The sequence below is a fragment of the Heloderma suspectum genome, chromosome 7 (assembly GCF_057233095.1).
Source record: "Heloderma suspectum isolate Gila_16-S chromosome 7, 16-S_ref, whole genome shotgun sequence".
NCBI lineage: Eukaryota > Metazoa > Chordata > Lepidosauria > Squamata > Helodermatidae > Heloderma > Heloderma suspectum.
In genome coordinates this window covers 10402159-10418150 of record NC_139464.1, presented here as the reverse complement: position 1 = coordinate 10418150, position 15992 = coordinate 10402159, and the positions used below count along the sequence as shown (strand labels likewise).

Genomic DNA, 15992 nt, shown 5'->3' with positions numbered 1-15992 from the left:
AAAGGAAATGAAGGAGGCGAGTGGAGGTGGTTGAGGTGGTATCAAGGAGGATTTATGATGCCATCACAATGCCTGTGCTACATGGTGCAACATACATATTGCCAGGTAGATGAGGAAAAGCAGGGCACCGCTACACAAAAATCAATCAGCCTCCCCCAACTTGGTGCCCTCTGGATGTGTTGGACTACAACTCCCATCAACCCAGCCAGCATGGACAATGGTGGCTCAGGTTGATGGGAGTTGTAGCCCAACATGTCTGGAGAGCTCCAAGTTGGGGAAGGCTGAAATAAGTTGGGGCAAGGAATTGGTGGGGGGATGTTAAAGACGGCACTTCTCCAGGGGGTAACGTGTTGGTGGCCACATGGCAACAGTGGGCAGGGCCCAGCAGAGCCAGCCCTACCATGAGGAAGAGTGAGGCAGTCGCCACAGGAAGCAGATTTTGGGTGTCATAAAAGAGCAGAAAATTCTTAGTTATTTACTTAGTTATGATTGTATTTCTACTGCCAGGGCTGGAGAGTTGTGCTTATGGGATGTTCTGCCTCATGTACCATCATAACTTGGCTGACTTTGGACACCGTTCACCTTGGCTTGGGTGGTGGGGGACACCATCTGCTGCTCTGCTTCAGGCAGAGGAATGCCGTGGGCCAGCCCTGGGGCCCAGTGGTATGGTGGCTAATGCTGAAGTGCAGGCAGTCATCATGACAGCCCCCATAGCCATGCCCCCATAGCCACGACCCCACGGAGGGTCCAAAAATTCAGGCGGCTGCATTGATTTGTATCAGTGTTATGCTTTACTATGTTACTGTATTTTATGGTTGTAAGTTTTGTCTTGTAAACCACCCAGAGAGCTTCAGCTAATGGGCAATATAGAAATCTAATAAACAAACAAACCTGTGCTAGCAGTGTTCATCTCCACCAGGAGGAGGTCTTTTGTAAAACCCATGGGTCTTAACTGCCCATTCAAGACCAAGCCACCCCCAAATACTTTGTATTGCAACAGGGAACAATATATAGTTACTAGGAAAATCCATTCCCCCCACAGCTACAGTGAGGATCGCAGCTAAGCTCAGAGGGAATTCTGAGGGGGGGGGGCAGATGACATCAGTGTCCCTGCTAATGAAAAAGTGCCGGGGCTGCATCCCTGCGAGCCCTGCCTCCACTACACTAGGGATGTTAGAGAATTCCGCCATGGACTCCTGTGAGGCCGGATTCTTTAGAATCCACCCCCCCCCCCGAGTCCGTGGCAGAACGGAGCAATCCCCCCTGCCACCCTGCGGAATCCCCCCAGGACATAGCCTGCCTTTGTCGGCCGTCCACTGCCCCGCAAGTGGCTGCCCCGGTCTGCGGCCGCCATTTCCTCTGTACTTTAGCCATGATAGGCTACGTAAGTATTTATGTAGCCTATCACGGCTAACGCAGGGACGCCATTTGTGACCCTGCCTTTTGCCGTGATAGGCTACATAAATATATATGTAGCCTATCATGGCTACCGCAGGGACACAAATGGCGGCTGCTACGGCGGCTGCCATTTGTGGCCGCAGCCCAGCAGCAGACGGAAGTCCAGCTGCGGGCGGCCCCGGCCGGCAGCTCCACGGGCTCCCTGTGGAGCAGAGCTGGCCGGGGAGGATTCTGGGGGGGGGGAGGGATGGATTGCCTACCCCCCCCCAGCGGACAGCCCCAGCGGAATAGGGGAAGTAATCTGTACACCCTTACACTACACAGCTGATGGGGTTACCTTTTCTCTCTCTCCTTCCCACATCCCCCTCTCTCGTCTTGTTCTCCTCCTCTTCATTCAGCCCACCAGGCTGCCAAGGCAGGGATCGATGGCTCTTGCCAAGAGGTCTGAACCGATCTGTTTCAAGGATGCACCGGAACGTAGTTTCTGTAGGAGCTGAAGATTAAAGTGTTAAACCAAAGTTTCTGCAGTGAACATGGTGAATATTGAGCAGGGATTTTGGAAGGGGAGTGATGCTACATGAGAGCTCTGGGCATTTCTTTACCTATGTAAACCTTGGGATTCTCCAAGCCTGCCCAGTACCACGCTCTTGTGCATGGGTGGTGCTGTTTCGGCCACATAAACAACAGCACTCACAGCCTGAACATTGGAAATAACGGGAATTTTTTTAAAAAACAAACAGCTGCTGCTGCCGCTGCTGCCGCCGCTGCTACCGCCACCGCCAGACATTTTTGTCACTGGTTGGTTGGCGACCCTGTCTTGAGAGGGGTGAGAGAAAAGGTTTGATGAACACAGATCATGGGACCCCCTTTATCAGATAATTTATCTCACAGCTTAAGGGATCTCAAATGAAGGCATCACATAAATTGTAAGCACCCAGACCCTTTCTCTTGTTTCAGTGTGTGTGTGTGTGTGTGTGTGTGTGTGTGTGTAGAACAGAGATTTCCCCACTGACCTGGCGATAAAGTGTGTATGGGGGGGAGTTACATATGAATGATACAATGGCTGAGATCAGCTATTTGGAATTCTCATCATGTCAAAGGGCCTTGAGTTGGCAACATTCCTAGTTCTTTATAGAGGCCGCCAAGATCAGATGTAGCTAACTAGAAGGACCCATGAAAATTCCTTCCCAATTACAAATGTTGTTCTAATGAGCTTGTTGCGGAGTTTTGATACACAGGAGAGGGGGAAAAAATCTTTAAAACAACATACAGTGAAGTAAGCAGACAGGCTTTGAGGAGATGGTGCGAGCAAGTGGGGTGGGGGGAAAGAAGCTATTTATCAACATGAACCTCCCAGTGAATGCTGCACTTTATTTTAAGGGGCATAAATTTGCTAATTCCTCGAGAGACGTTATTCAAAGACAGGTAACATGTAACGGTGAGTAATTTCATTATGATGATTATGATTGTTATTTTTACAAGCCTCGAGAGCCGTCACCTCTGTAATTCTGAAAGTTTAAATAAGATTTGCGTGCAGCCATAAAACCAGGAATGTACTAATAAGATGCATTTCTGAGAAGGTGGATTTAATCGGGCAGCGTGCATTAGACCAGAGCCAGGAACCTAAAGCACGTCAGAGAGAAAGCACTGCTCTGCTAACCAGGCAAAAGCTGTGCCCCTGGAGCTTTGGTGGCCTTTCCCAGGCGCTTGCCCAGTTTGCATCTATTGTTGGGCCCAGCCCTGAACACACCGTCCCAGGTAGCTCGCTAAGGTAGGCACCAACTTCGGGCTGCAAGGTCCCTGGCTGAGGCCCAAGAATTTCCAACATGTTGCTCTTTCCAGTTTGTAAGGAGTGCGCTACAGCACCGCTGCTGTGGCTGAATGTGCCTCATGCACCAGGTCTTCACATCAGAACATCAACAGAGCCCTGCTGGATCAGACCAAGGGTCCATCTAGTCCAGCATTCAGTTTGCGCAGTGGCCAACCAGCTGCCCAGGGGAAACCCACAAAAGGACAGGAGTGCAAGGACAGCACCCTCCTGCCCATGTTCCCCAGCAACTAGTTACATAAGCTCACTGCTTCTGATACTGGAGTATCAGGGTGGAAACTGAGCCGATAGAGCCCCAGAGCAGTTCTGATTCTGAGGAGGAACAGCAATCCGTGGGAGAGGACTGCGCTCATCTCTCACAGGCACAGCAGCTGGCAGAGATTCCTCCTGCCAGCATTCCTGGGATAGATAGTGACCCTGGCAGCGCGAGAGTGCGGGAGGGGGCTTGCTGGACGCTCAATGCCGACACCGGGAGCGACAATAGCTGGAGGGCATGGAAAGGAGGCGTAGCGCTCGTTTGGCGCGCAAGCAACGGTCGCGTCCCGAGGACCCAAGGGAAAGAGGGAGGATCTCTCCCTAGCCAATATGTTCAGGGTCTTCCCATGAGTCTCCTTCAAACGGGGACCAACTGCCTACTCGGAGCATAGGCTACTCTGCTGTTCCTTGCTTAGTCGCTGGTGATTAGCATCTGAAAGAGTCATTAAGTTGTAAAAGGATTAAAGCCTTGAAAAGAATCCTTTTGTCTGTGTCTTGAGTTAGCTACTGGAGTAGACTGAAAGAGGCCACCAGGGCGCTCCTGACATGGAGGCAGCTCATAGCCATCAGGAGTAGTAGCCATTGAGAGCCTTCTCCTCCAGGAATTTGTCCAAGCCCCTTTTAAAGCGCTCCAAATGGGTGGCCATCACTACATTTTGTGGTAATATGGTGGGAGTTGTGACCAAGATGGCACTGTAGAGTTCCTCCCTCTACTTGAGAGCCAGTGTAGTGTAGTGGTGAGAGTGATGGACTGGGAGCTGGGAGATCCCGGGTCTAATCCCCACTCGGCCATGGAAGCTCACGGGGTGACTTTGGGCCAGTCACAGACTCTCAGCCCAACCTACCTCACAGGGTTGTTGTTGTGAGGATAAAACGGAGAGGAGGAGGATAATGTAAGCCGCCTTGGGTTCCTTGCAAGAGGAAAAAAGGTGGGGTATAAATGCAATCAATCAATCAATTAATAATCGTGACTATGACCCAGTTTGCACGATCAAAACAGTCCATCTAGGGTTGTTTAAGCCATGGTGGGCTGCAGCCCGTGCTGGTACGTGCCAGGTGGGATTTGCATATTCAGTGCCCGGCCATGGGTTGTCGTGTTGTGTGAACCTGGGGACCGTGGATTATGCAAGGGTTAAACAGCCCTCACATAACCCAACAACAGACCATGGGTTATGAAAGCATGGCAGGCAGTTCGATTGTGCAGACCAGCCCTGCCCCTCCCTGCTTGACAGGGCTGAAAGACATAGTGCAGTTTCTGGTTGGAGCAAGAGTGTCCTGGGAATGGAGGGGCACTTGTCACTTGTGTCTGGGTCAGTGTCTTTCTTCCCCTGGGCACATGGCCAACTGCAGTTTCCCATTTAGAAACCAGCTGGGCTACAACTTAACTAAAGAGCTAATTTGTAATGATTGCATCTTGCTGCTTTGCTCGGTCTCCTTATATAATCGGTCCTCAGTCTGCAAATGATGTGCTCTATTGATTCTCTTTGTTGGTAATGCTGATGTCCTTTGTCATGTGCAGTTTTCTTGATGGATTGCTGCTGCTTACTACTGTCAGAGCTTGGATGGTGGCTGTAAATCTTGTCTGCTTGCTTGTGGGTTGTTGTAGGGTTGCTGTTGTTGTTTTTAAAGATCCTCTTATGCAGGCAGTTTTGAAGAGACTTCCAATGTTTATGCACTTGTCATACAGTCCCTATAGATGCTTTCCCCCAACTCGCAGTCTACCATCCCAGTTTTTAACAGTTGTGGAATGCTCACGCCCAGATCACCTTTTCTCCATCTCTCTTCACGGTAGAAGCTGGAATCCATAAACTCAGACTCTTCCAATTTTACCAGGGATAGACCCCTGTCCATATTTTTGCCTTTCAGGGATGCCTTGTTAAAATGCTGTTAGTGTGTGAGTTGCTAGCGTTGGCATTCTTCAGGGCCCATCGCTTCCCTTCCCGGAGCTTCTAGACCAGGGATGGGAAACATGTGGCCCTCAAATACCGCTGGACTGCAGTTTCTATCAGCATTATGCCTATCTACAGCAATTGCTGGGGAACATGGGCGGCAGGGTGTTCTTGCACTCATGTCCAACTTGGGGTTTCCTTCAGGCAGCTGGTTGGCCACTGTGTGAACAGAAAGCTGGATGAGATGGACCCTTGCTCTGATCCAGCAGGGCTCTTCTTATGTTCTTAGCCCTCACCATTGTCTAAGCTTAGGGCTGACTGGAACTGCAAGTCCAACAACATCTGGCCACATCTTCCCCACCCTTGCTCTAGAGTCTAGAATAGCCTTGCCCAACCTGGTGCCCACCAGATGTTTTGAACTACAACTCCCAGCATCCCTGACCATTGGCCATACTGGCTGGGGCTCATGGGAGTTGGTCTAAAACAGCCTTCCCCCACCTAGTGCACTCCAGATGTTTTGGACTTCAGCTGCCATCAGCTTCAGCCAGCATGGGCAATGGTTAGGTGGCTATATACTGTCTCTGATGTAACATTTTGGCCTTAGGTTTTTCATGGGTCAGGACCTGTGCTCTTAAGCTAATTATGTCTTCATTTTTTTTTTTTTAAGCTATCAAAGAGAAATACACAGACTGGACAGAGTTTCTCATACATGACTTGACGGGCTCGCGAACAGCACCTGCAAATTTATTGGAAGGCGTATGTATTGAGTTAATATTTCTTCTCAAGTGCTGCAATGTTTATGGTAGAACCTTCTTTGTACGTAAAGGTGTAAGGTTGCCTTTTTAAAAACAGCAACAGCAACAACACCGGCCTGAGGAATAAAAAGCTATTGATTGTTTGCAGGTAATAATTTAAGGTAGACACATTTTATAATCCTAGGAGATAATATTTCAGGCTGTTGAGGTAGAGAGAGGGAAGGAAATGGATCCGGATCCCCTTATTCAGGGCCAGTTCATTTGTTTCATTTAAGGCATGTAGGGTTGGTGCAGGTGCCTGATTCCTTCTGGGAATGTGTCCAAACTCCCCCCGCCTTCCTCCCCAAGCCATGCTTGTCAAGCCCCTGCCCCCACTTGCCCCCTGCCTGCACTCGCTGAGCCCGTAACACTCACCAGGTGGCCTTGTCGAGCTCTGTGAATGCTATTTTTGAAAAATAAAACGGCTAATGTGAAAATGCACACACTTGCATATGCGCGCATATGCAAATGTGCGCATTTTCGCAATCGCCGTTATATTTTTCAAAAAAATGGCAATTGCAGAGCTCAACGAGGCCACCTGGGTCAGTGTGGGGGCTCGGTGAGCAGTGGGGAGCTCGAGCATGGGTCTGGGTGTGCGTGAGCAGGGGCAGGGGCTGGGTGGGTGCCCAGAGAACCCGGATGGGGGGTACCCGGCCACCCCTAAACGCATGGATGTGTTCAGAGCCAGCTCCAAGATTTTGGGGGCCCTTGGGCAAGACACCCTCCGTGGTCCCCCTCCCTCAGTGAATCTACCTTCTCGCTGCCATTGTCCCCAGCTGCTCTTCCTCACCGTGCTTTCATCACTTCTGCTACTACTACAGTTTTCAGCCCTTTGTCTTACGGAGACATGAGGAGAAATGTGCAATTAGTATTCTATCCAGCTGCTCCAGACCAAAGGTTGAAGTGCCTCCCCTAAGGCTCAGTTACTGGCAGTAAAAGCTTTCAGCTAAAGTGTGCTGATATTTCTGGTATTTTTGGCTCCACCCTTTTGCCTTCAGCTCCACCCAATCCCGGAATGCCACCCCTGAAAGCCTCTCTGAAATGAAATCCAGCTTCTGGGCTGAGAGTGGTTCTGCACCTGTGATGTAAGCCTCCTCCTATATCTAAGGGTTATACTGGCCCATGGCACCCAACATCTTTGTTTAGGGGCTTCCCTTTAGGGCATCCGGTTGGCCACTGTAGGCACAGAATGCTGAACTAGACAGGCGTTTGGCGTCGCATCCAGCACAGCTCTTCTTACATTCTTAAATTATTTCATACTAGTGCAAATCCCATGTCACCACGGGGGCTAGCAGTCTGAGAATGATTGGCTAAAAACATGTTTGCCTATTTCCCTTGCGACTGGAGCAGCTTTACACTTTTAAAATAAATGTACTACAAATCAACCGGCAAAGGTGAAAACAAAAAAAGGAATTTTCTTTTTAAAAAGATTGTTTACCATTTCTTGAAGTCTGAGGTCAAAAACACGTGATTTAAGATTTTTCTCTCGTTCTCCCTCTGGTGTCCTTTCAGCTCTTTCTCCTCAGCTTCTCTTCCTTCTACTCTATCATCATACTGACTTTTCTTCAACCCCTTTCCCAGCATTCTGTGCCTGTCCTTTCATTGGCCCAGCACTCTAAGACCTCACAAGAGTAGGCATTATTACACATGATACACGCACTGTGTCATATGTTACATTGCATGCATAGTATGAGAAATACTCATTAACCTGCCCTTTGCCTCATCCCTCTCCCTTCCCGAGCTGCCCAAAGCTCGAGCTTTTTACTTTTTCAAAGTTTCAAAATTTTCTGCATGTCTACACTGCTCATGCTTCAGGTAAAAAAAAAATGAGCAAAATCAGTCTGGTAGATCTCTAGTAGTGAGCCTTACACTACCATATTCTTATATAAGATACTCAATTGTTTTTAATTTAAATACCAGACTACCTACATTAAAGGTCTTTGCTGTTTTTGTGCTAACTTCCAATGCTTCCCCATCACCACAGCCACTGTAAAACGTGTGGCCCTGGGCCTGTTTCAGTATGCTATCAGAGTCTGTAGCTTATTTGCTACAATGACGATCATTGCATTGTTTAATCAATAAGCAGGAGTGAGGACCAAAAAAACCTTCCCACAACAAATTGCAGCTGCTGCTAGATATTTGTTAGGATTTTTCTTTTTTATTATCATCACTGCTTATTGATTTAGCAATGAGCCTGTCTGAGCTCTAGCACTTCTTTCAAGGGTCCTTTTGCTTTGAAAATTAATGCTTTAGGCAGAGCCTGTTATTAACAGCAGCTGTCTTGCTTTTCTTAACACTGCCGAAGCTATGTTTTTCATGGCTGCGGATCTTAACATAGAGTTGTGTCTTAAGGTGCATTCAGGTGTCACTCAAGGAGGATTATGTGCATTTCTGAATAATAGCATATGGGTCCAGGCCCCATCCCCTTTCCCACAACTGTGGTAGAACCAGTTGGGGGAAATGCTGCTGAGAATGTCTGCCTTGGCGCCATGACATACTAGCTGTTGGCCTTGTTCTTCTTGAGGGGATCACCTGTGTCTGGGCCACACCATTTTAGACTGCAGAGTGGGGATGGCCCTGCCAGTAGGCAGGTGAGGCGATTGTCCCAGATGGCAGATACTGCAGGGCAGCAGTAACAGCCTTCTGGCTGTTCCTCCTGAACTCACCAGTGGTTCCCTTCTGTTGGAGGACAGAGCTGTGCATGCCACACAACCTGACATGGCCCCCCTGAACTTGCCTGCTGCAGGTGTGGTGCGGACACTTTCCCATCTCAAATGTTGAAGTAAGTTTCAACTGCCAGTACAGCCAGCTTCTGTACATGGGATGGGGGGGGGGGGCAGGCGCCATCTTGTTCTTCAACTCAGGAAGAAAAAGGTCTTGGGTTGGCCTTTAATGTGGGGCCTTGATGAATGAATGCTCCGCCGTGGGAATTGTAGTCCAAATATCTGGTGGAAACCAGGCTGGTAAAGGCGAAAACTAGTCAGCAACTAATTTTACTTGAAATGGCCGGGTTCTACTATTAAGAAGGGTGAGAAAGCCCACCTTAAGTAGCAAATTTTCGGATACTGTTAAAGGACAGCAAAATATCTATTATTGTTGTTGTTGTTGTTGTTATTATTATTATTCACCACAACCACCACAGGGGGAGGGCGACCATCTGGAACCCCTAAGGGGGTGGCAGATTTAATGCTGGGGCTGCCAGTTGCTGTATTGAGATGTACATCCAACTCACAGCTCAGCTATGTTTATGAAGTGTTGAACGTAGGCAAAATTCTTCTCCAAAAATACAGCTAGTGATTTTAAAAAACAACATGATATCTTAATGATGCCTCTTATTTCTAATTTTTTCATATGACTAAGGAAGAGTTGTCCTGCATTCTCACAATTTTTAACTTTAACTTGGGACAGAAAGGAGAACAGTCATGTTTGTCTAAGCATTTGTATCAGGAACTTCTGAAGTCAACAGCCCTTTACAGGCAACACATAAAATAAGGGCACAATCCTATGCATATTTAGATGAGAAAAGCCCTACAATTCCCAGTATTCCCCACCCAGCATGGCTGGCTGATGAATGCTGGGAGTTGAAGGACTTATTTCTGTCTAAACATGCATAGGGTTGCACCCTAAATGCATATTGGGGGGGGGGGATGCATTGTGGTAGCAGAATATACTCCCAACCTATGCCACATGTTCATTCTGCCTGCTTTTAACATCTGTATAGGTTTCCTGTAAGCTCTGAACATGCAAATGCCCTGATGTTATGTGTATCTTTAATGGGATAAAAAGGATACCTTTGAAATTTGTCACCTTTTGAAAATTCCAAATCCAAGATTTGAATACTTTGATAGTTATATTTCAGGAACAATTTTTATGATCTCACAAGCACCAGCACCCCAGCTATAATTAGAAATTATTGAATGTATTCCTCAAATGTTAGTGTTATAGTTTCTCAAATGATGGAAATTAATTCAGAAATCAAAACCCAGAATCTGAATGCATATGCTTAAATGTCAATTTGTGAACTGAAGATTTAAATCTCACCTCTCCTGGGGTCTCCACTGTGCCCCCTGACACATCTCTTGGCACCCACCATGCTCCCTGCCCCTCCTGCTTTTTATTTCTTAAGATTTAAACATTTTCTCTTTCACTGAGAAACCCACCATGGCAGCCATTTCATGAATGGGCAACCCCCCAGCAGACATTTTGTGAAACCACCTGCAGCACTCTCTCAAAATTCCAGATGTGGCCACCAACCCAAAAGGTTTTGGGACTGCTATCCTTGTCACCTAGAAATTTTTGAATAAACACACTTGTGTAAATCCAAAAAAACCAAGAAGAGCCATTTTTGAAATGAATTATTGTTGAGAAATCAAGCATAGTTCGTTTATCTTCCTGTTTCTCTTTTGCTTTTGTGCTTGGAATGCATGACTGGGTTAAAATTAGGAGGAAGGAGAGACTGCTGGTGTAGCTGGGATAAAGGTGAAGAAAATCATCATCATCAACAACAAAAAAAGTATAATCTTCTGCTGTGTCTGTTACCGTGAGAAGACTTCAAATAAAGTTTAAAATAAGGAGTTTTGCTTCTATTCAAACAGCCTCTGCGAGGGAAAAATCCTGTAGACCTCATTACAGTTGATTCCTTAATAGAGCTGCAGGATTCCCAGAATCCCTTTCAGTACTGGATAGTTAGTGTTCTTGAGAATGTTGGAGGAAGATTGCGCCTTCGCTTTGTGGGATTGGAGGAGACTGAATCCTATGACCAGTGGTTGTTTTACTTGGATTACAGACTTCGGCCAGTTGGTTGGTGTCAAGAGAATAAATACAGACTGGATCCACCTGCAGGTAAATGTGTGTGTGTGTGTGTGAGAGAGAGAGAGAGAGAGAGAGAGACTGATGGTCCAAAAATAATAATTTTATTTTAAAGGGCAGCTTCCCTGCCTGCAAGTGACACATACTTTTATCATTTTTTGAAAAATACATTGTGATTTTGCTTTGCTCAAACTTCTCTTTGATTCTCTTTTGATGTCAGGACTGGGGGCTAAGGCAGGGGTGGTCAACTTGTCTTTTGGCCTACAACTCCCACGATCCCTCACCATTGGCTATGCTGGCTAGGGCTGATGGGAGTTGTAGGCCAAAACATCTGGAGGGTGACACATTTGGGCTACAGTTGCAAGTTTAAACTGCTCTGTGCTGCCCATTTAAAACCAGGATCCGTTTTAACCTGCATTGAAACCATCTTCCCTCCCATTAAACTTTAATGTGCATTTGTTCCTAGAAATGGTATTGTTATACTCACCCCGCTTCTTCTGTGAGAGGGGACAAATTCCAGGGAATTAGAATTTGGTTCCCTTTGGAAGGACGTCACTGGTGGCTTATGGTGTTTTGTAATATTTGTGCTCATTTACTAATATGTTGGTTCAGCTGGAGGCACAACTTAAACTGTTATGTATCGGGGGGGGTATTGTGGGTTAGTTATTGTTGGGCATCTGCTGTGGAATCATCAAAGGCCAAATGTTGATTTGCTTGGGCCAGATCAAGTTTTGCAAAGACCTTCCCTCCACCAGGAACAGTGAGGAGTTGATTGACAGCAGGGACTGGGTATGGATGCGGCTTAAGTGCCTTTTTCACAGTGCACTTGTGAACCCTAAAAGTTCATCAGATGTCTTAGTTTTGGATGAGGCAAGAGCAGTGGGGGATCTTATTATGGCAAATGTCTGTGGCCCACAAACAGTTAACAGCACAGCTCGCTTTTGTTCAGCATTAGCTATCTCTGCTTCCAGATAGAATGAAAGCCGTTCTGAATAAGAATCCCAGGAAGCAGGTTGACTCACATCAAACTCTTCAATATGTCCCAAAGCAGCCGTTTTATTTTTGGTATTTTTTGCACAGGAGTTGTTCAAATTCTTAAGTGGGCCTAGATGACTGCTTTTCAGTTAGCTGTATAATTGGATTCACAGTCCTTGCTGCTTGTATAGCTCTCAAATCCCACCTTCATCGCCCCCCAAAATGTTATATAGGTAGTAGGAAAGACTCCAAGATTCAGCAGGCCTGAAACACAACTGTTCTTTATTCAGCATACACAGAAGTGAAGAACTTGGCAGAAGCTCCATCCACTGTTGCTACTCCCAACTCAAAAAATAACTAACCTGCGCCTGATCTTGTCTGATCTCGGAAGCTAAGCAGGGTCAGTCATTGTTAGTACTTGGAAGGGAGACCACCTGGGAATCAGGCTTCCTGCATTGAGCAGGGGGTTGGACTCAGTGGTCTTGTAGGTCCCTTCCAACCCTATGATTCTATGATGCTAATCCCCCCTCCCCAGGATACATAACATAAACATTCCAAAAGAAAGCCAAATCCAGTGCGCCACATCTGATCCCCAGAGAAAGACAGCCGCCCCCCAAAATGCTTACGGAGTCCAAAGCTCAGCTCTGTGTGTGTGTGTTGGTGTGTGTGTGTCTCCCAAACTAGATCTGCACTTCCAGAACCTAAACACAAACCGTTATGTGGTTCAACCTCAAAATCTCTCCTTTAACAAAGTTTGTGATGAATTCCCCTCCCTCAAAATGCATACAAAAAATGTGTACATCTGGAAAAGTGTGTACAACCCCTCTATACATTTGAAACAGTGCGCACACAAAAATGGTCTGTTTGGAGAAATGCAGACAAGAATACGTATGAATTTTTGTGGGGGGGCTGTTGTGGAACAGAATGAACTTAGAGCGGAAAAATAACCTGAGTGGAATCGAGCTTGATGGATTCACCCAGCTCTAACACCCCGCCCCCCACAGATTATACCATTCCCCTACACCAGCTAAAAGGGAAGAAATGTGTGCCCCAGCCCGCTTTTCTGATGATTTTTCCTATCCAGAATATTCCAGAGTGGCCCTGTGTCAAGATCTAACAGTTAGCCCCCATGAATATCCCAGGCTGTTAACACTCCTTTGTCAAGTCCAAGGTTCTGGCCAGGTATTGCCTCAAGGCAATGCACTGTGATAGTTCCATTCACAGAAATCTGACAGGAGATCCATAACAATATATTGGGGTGGGTAAAGACAATATCTGTATTAAATTCATACAAACATTTCTTCAAACAAGAAGGTTTCAATCCCATGCAAACCTACTTGGGAATAAACCTGCATAGGATCAATGGGAGTTACTTTTGAGTAAACGAACATAGGATTGGGATGTAAAGTGTAGATATTTCATGCCCATGATCCGCAACATGTTTTACTGAAAGCAAGGTCAGGGCTACCATTAAGAAACAGACATTCCACCTCAGGCAGCAAATTATGAGATGCTATCAAACGGTGGACTGCAAGAAGATCAAACCAGTCCATACTCCAGGAAATAAAGCCAGACTGCTCACTTGGGGGAATGATATTAAAGGCAAAACTGAAGTACTTTGGCCACATAATGAGAAGACAGGATACCCTGGAGAAGATGCTGATGCTAGGGAAAGTGGAAGGCCAAAGGAAGAGGGGCCGACCAAGGGCAAGAGGGATGGATGATATTCTGGAGGTGATGGACTCGACCTTGGGGGAGCTGGGGGTGGCAACGGCCGACAGGAAGCTCTGGCGTGGGCTGGTCCATGAAGTCACGAAGAGTCGGAAGCGACTGACTGAATAAACAAAAATCAAACAGTGGCAAAACTATCAAGGCCTACTTCCAAAGGACCCTGAAAATTGTCATTTCCTGACAGTTCTAAATATATTTGGCTAGAGAGAGACCTTTTGCAGAACTACAGTTTCCAGATTTATTTGGTTTGGAGCCTTGACTGTTAAATGGGCTTGTAACTGGCTGACATTTCATACTGGCGACCTGCCCTTGGTACAAAAAGCCATTTGGGTATCGGAGTTTCTTTTATAATTGTTGTTGGTTTTACAGTGTTATAAGTGCTTTTATGCCCCATCCAGCTAATGTGGCCCATGTGTAGAAATAAGTTTCCACTTGTGGATCTGCTTTCCTAGGTGAAGTATATTGGATGTGGCCAATAGTATATTGGCCACATCCAATATACTAGTAATGTAGGCTTGTAAACAGCTGGTCACCTGTGGTGAGTCAGAATCACCTCCAGGTGACCAGACAAGGAAGCTTATGTAAACTGGCAGAGTTGGTGGCCGGGTTTTTCTTTCTTTTTTTCTTTCTCTTACATCATTAGTATGTCTTCAGAGATGTGTGTGAGCAGGGACCATGTTACACCTAACTTGAAAGACTTGCACTGATTACTAGTTTCTTTCCAGGCTCAATTCAAGGTGTTGGTTTTAACTTTGAAAGCCCTAAACTGCTTAGGACCTGGGTATTTAAGACACTGCCTGTCTCACCATGAACCTGCCCGAGTATTAAGATCTTCAGGAGAGGTCCTCTTGAGGTCCTGTGCAGGCACTATCACCTGCAGAGGCCTGTTTGCCAGGCACGTATGAAAGGGCTTTCTCCTGTGTTGCCCCCAAACGATGGAATGTGCTTGCTCAAGAACTACCATTGCCCCCCCTCACCTAGCTTTTAAAAAGGTGGCAAAGACGCATCTTTTTAAATTTCGGACGCAATCCTATTGCGATGATCATAAGCCTCCAAACTTGGAAGCTTACGGTCATCCTATGCAGGGTGTGGTAGAGGAGATCTTCGCCTCCCCATCCTCCTGCCCTACATTTTCGCTAGATGGGCTTGTTTGCCCATCTAGCAAAAGCATTTCGGAGGGGAAAGGAAGGAGGATGGGGAGGCCTCAGGATAGCTCATATCCTGGCCTCTCCAGTCTCCTCCCCTCCCCACCCACCAAAACACTCCTTTTGCCCCCTCTCCGAGGTTGTGTTCCCAACCTCAGAGGGACAGCCGAAGTGGTTCTTTCCATGCTGGCTGCAAGGGGGAGGGGGATTGGAGCTCTGAGCACTGTCTCTGACCCCAGATCTGAGAATCCAAACTATCCTATGGCCACTCAGATGCTCTCTAGGGGCCATAGGATTGTTCCCTCTGCCTTTTCAGTCATGTAGCTATTTTAATGTTTTATGGTTTTTATGGTTTTGTTTTTTATTGCTGAGGTGTTATTGTTTCAATTGTTGTTCACCAACTTGGTGGCTTTTAAGCAAAAAAAAGGCAGTATATAAATGTTAATAATCAAATAAATAAATCATGTTGGTTTAAAGCTGTATTTTTAATTACATTGTTCTACTAGATGCTTTATGTTATAAACTGATGGGATAACAGCAGTTAAAGCAGTATATAATTTAGTAAATTTAGTCAATAAAATTGGTCTCTGAAGCTCTCGAATACATCAAGGGTTTGTTGGGTCCCTTAGCAATGCTGGCCACTCATGGGGCGCCAAAACTTGGTACCTGGGTGGTGTCTGAGCCCAAACATTTCTAGCCGGTCTGAGGGAGAAGCCTGGTGCAACAGCTGTATTTTCACCAAAGATGTACAGCTTCAGCCCATCCTTATTTCTTCACAACCTGCCCAAATACCAGAAACTTGATGCAGGCAACTTTTCCCCATCTCTGGTCAATTGACAATCCTAGATGCTCTTGTTAAATTCCACCTGCAACTATTCAAATGTCCACAAACCCACACACCCTGAAAGAGGTTCCATCCTCTGAGGCTTTCCCCAGATTTGTACACAAACAGGAGGGATGCCCTTATTTCCTCCTTCTCTGACACGGTGGCCTCTAGATGTTTTGGACTTCAACTCTCATCAGCCCCAGCCAGCATGGCCAATGGTCAGGAATTCTGGGAGTTGTAGTCCAAAAGATTTGGAGAGCATCAGATCAGGGAAGGCTGTGGCTTATTTCATGTCAGTAGGTTTGATTCCTGGGCACATTAGTGGCTGGTGGCTCTGAAGTT

General features: G+C 46.6%; 1 protein-coding gene across 1 annotated transcript in view; it reads left to right on the top strand.

Annotated features, from left to right (window-relative positions):
• Positions 1-15992, top strand: part of SFMBT2 (Scm like with four mbt domains 2) — a 98819-nt gene that overhangs the window by 23866 nt on the left and 58961 nt on the right. Inside the window, exons 4-5 of the mRNA XM_084809074.1 lie at positions 6038-6126; positions 10760-11006. Of these exons, the coding sequence (XP_084665200.1) occupies positions 6038-6126; positions 10760-11006 (336 nt within the window). The remainder of the gene's footprint in view (positions 1-6037; positions 6127-10759; positions 11007-15992) is intronic.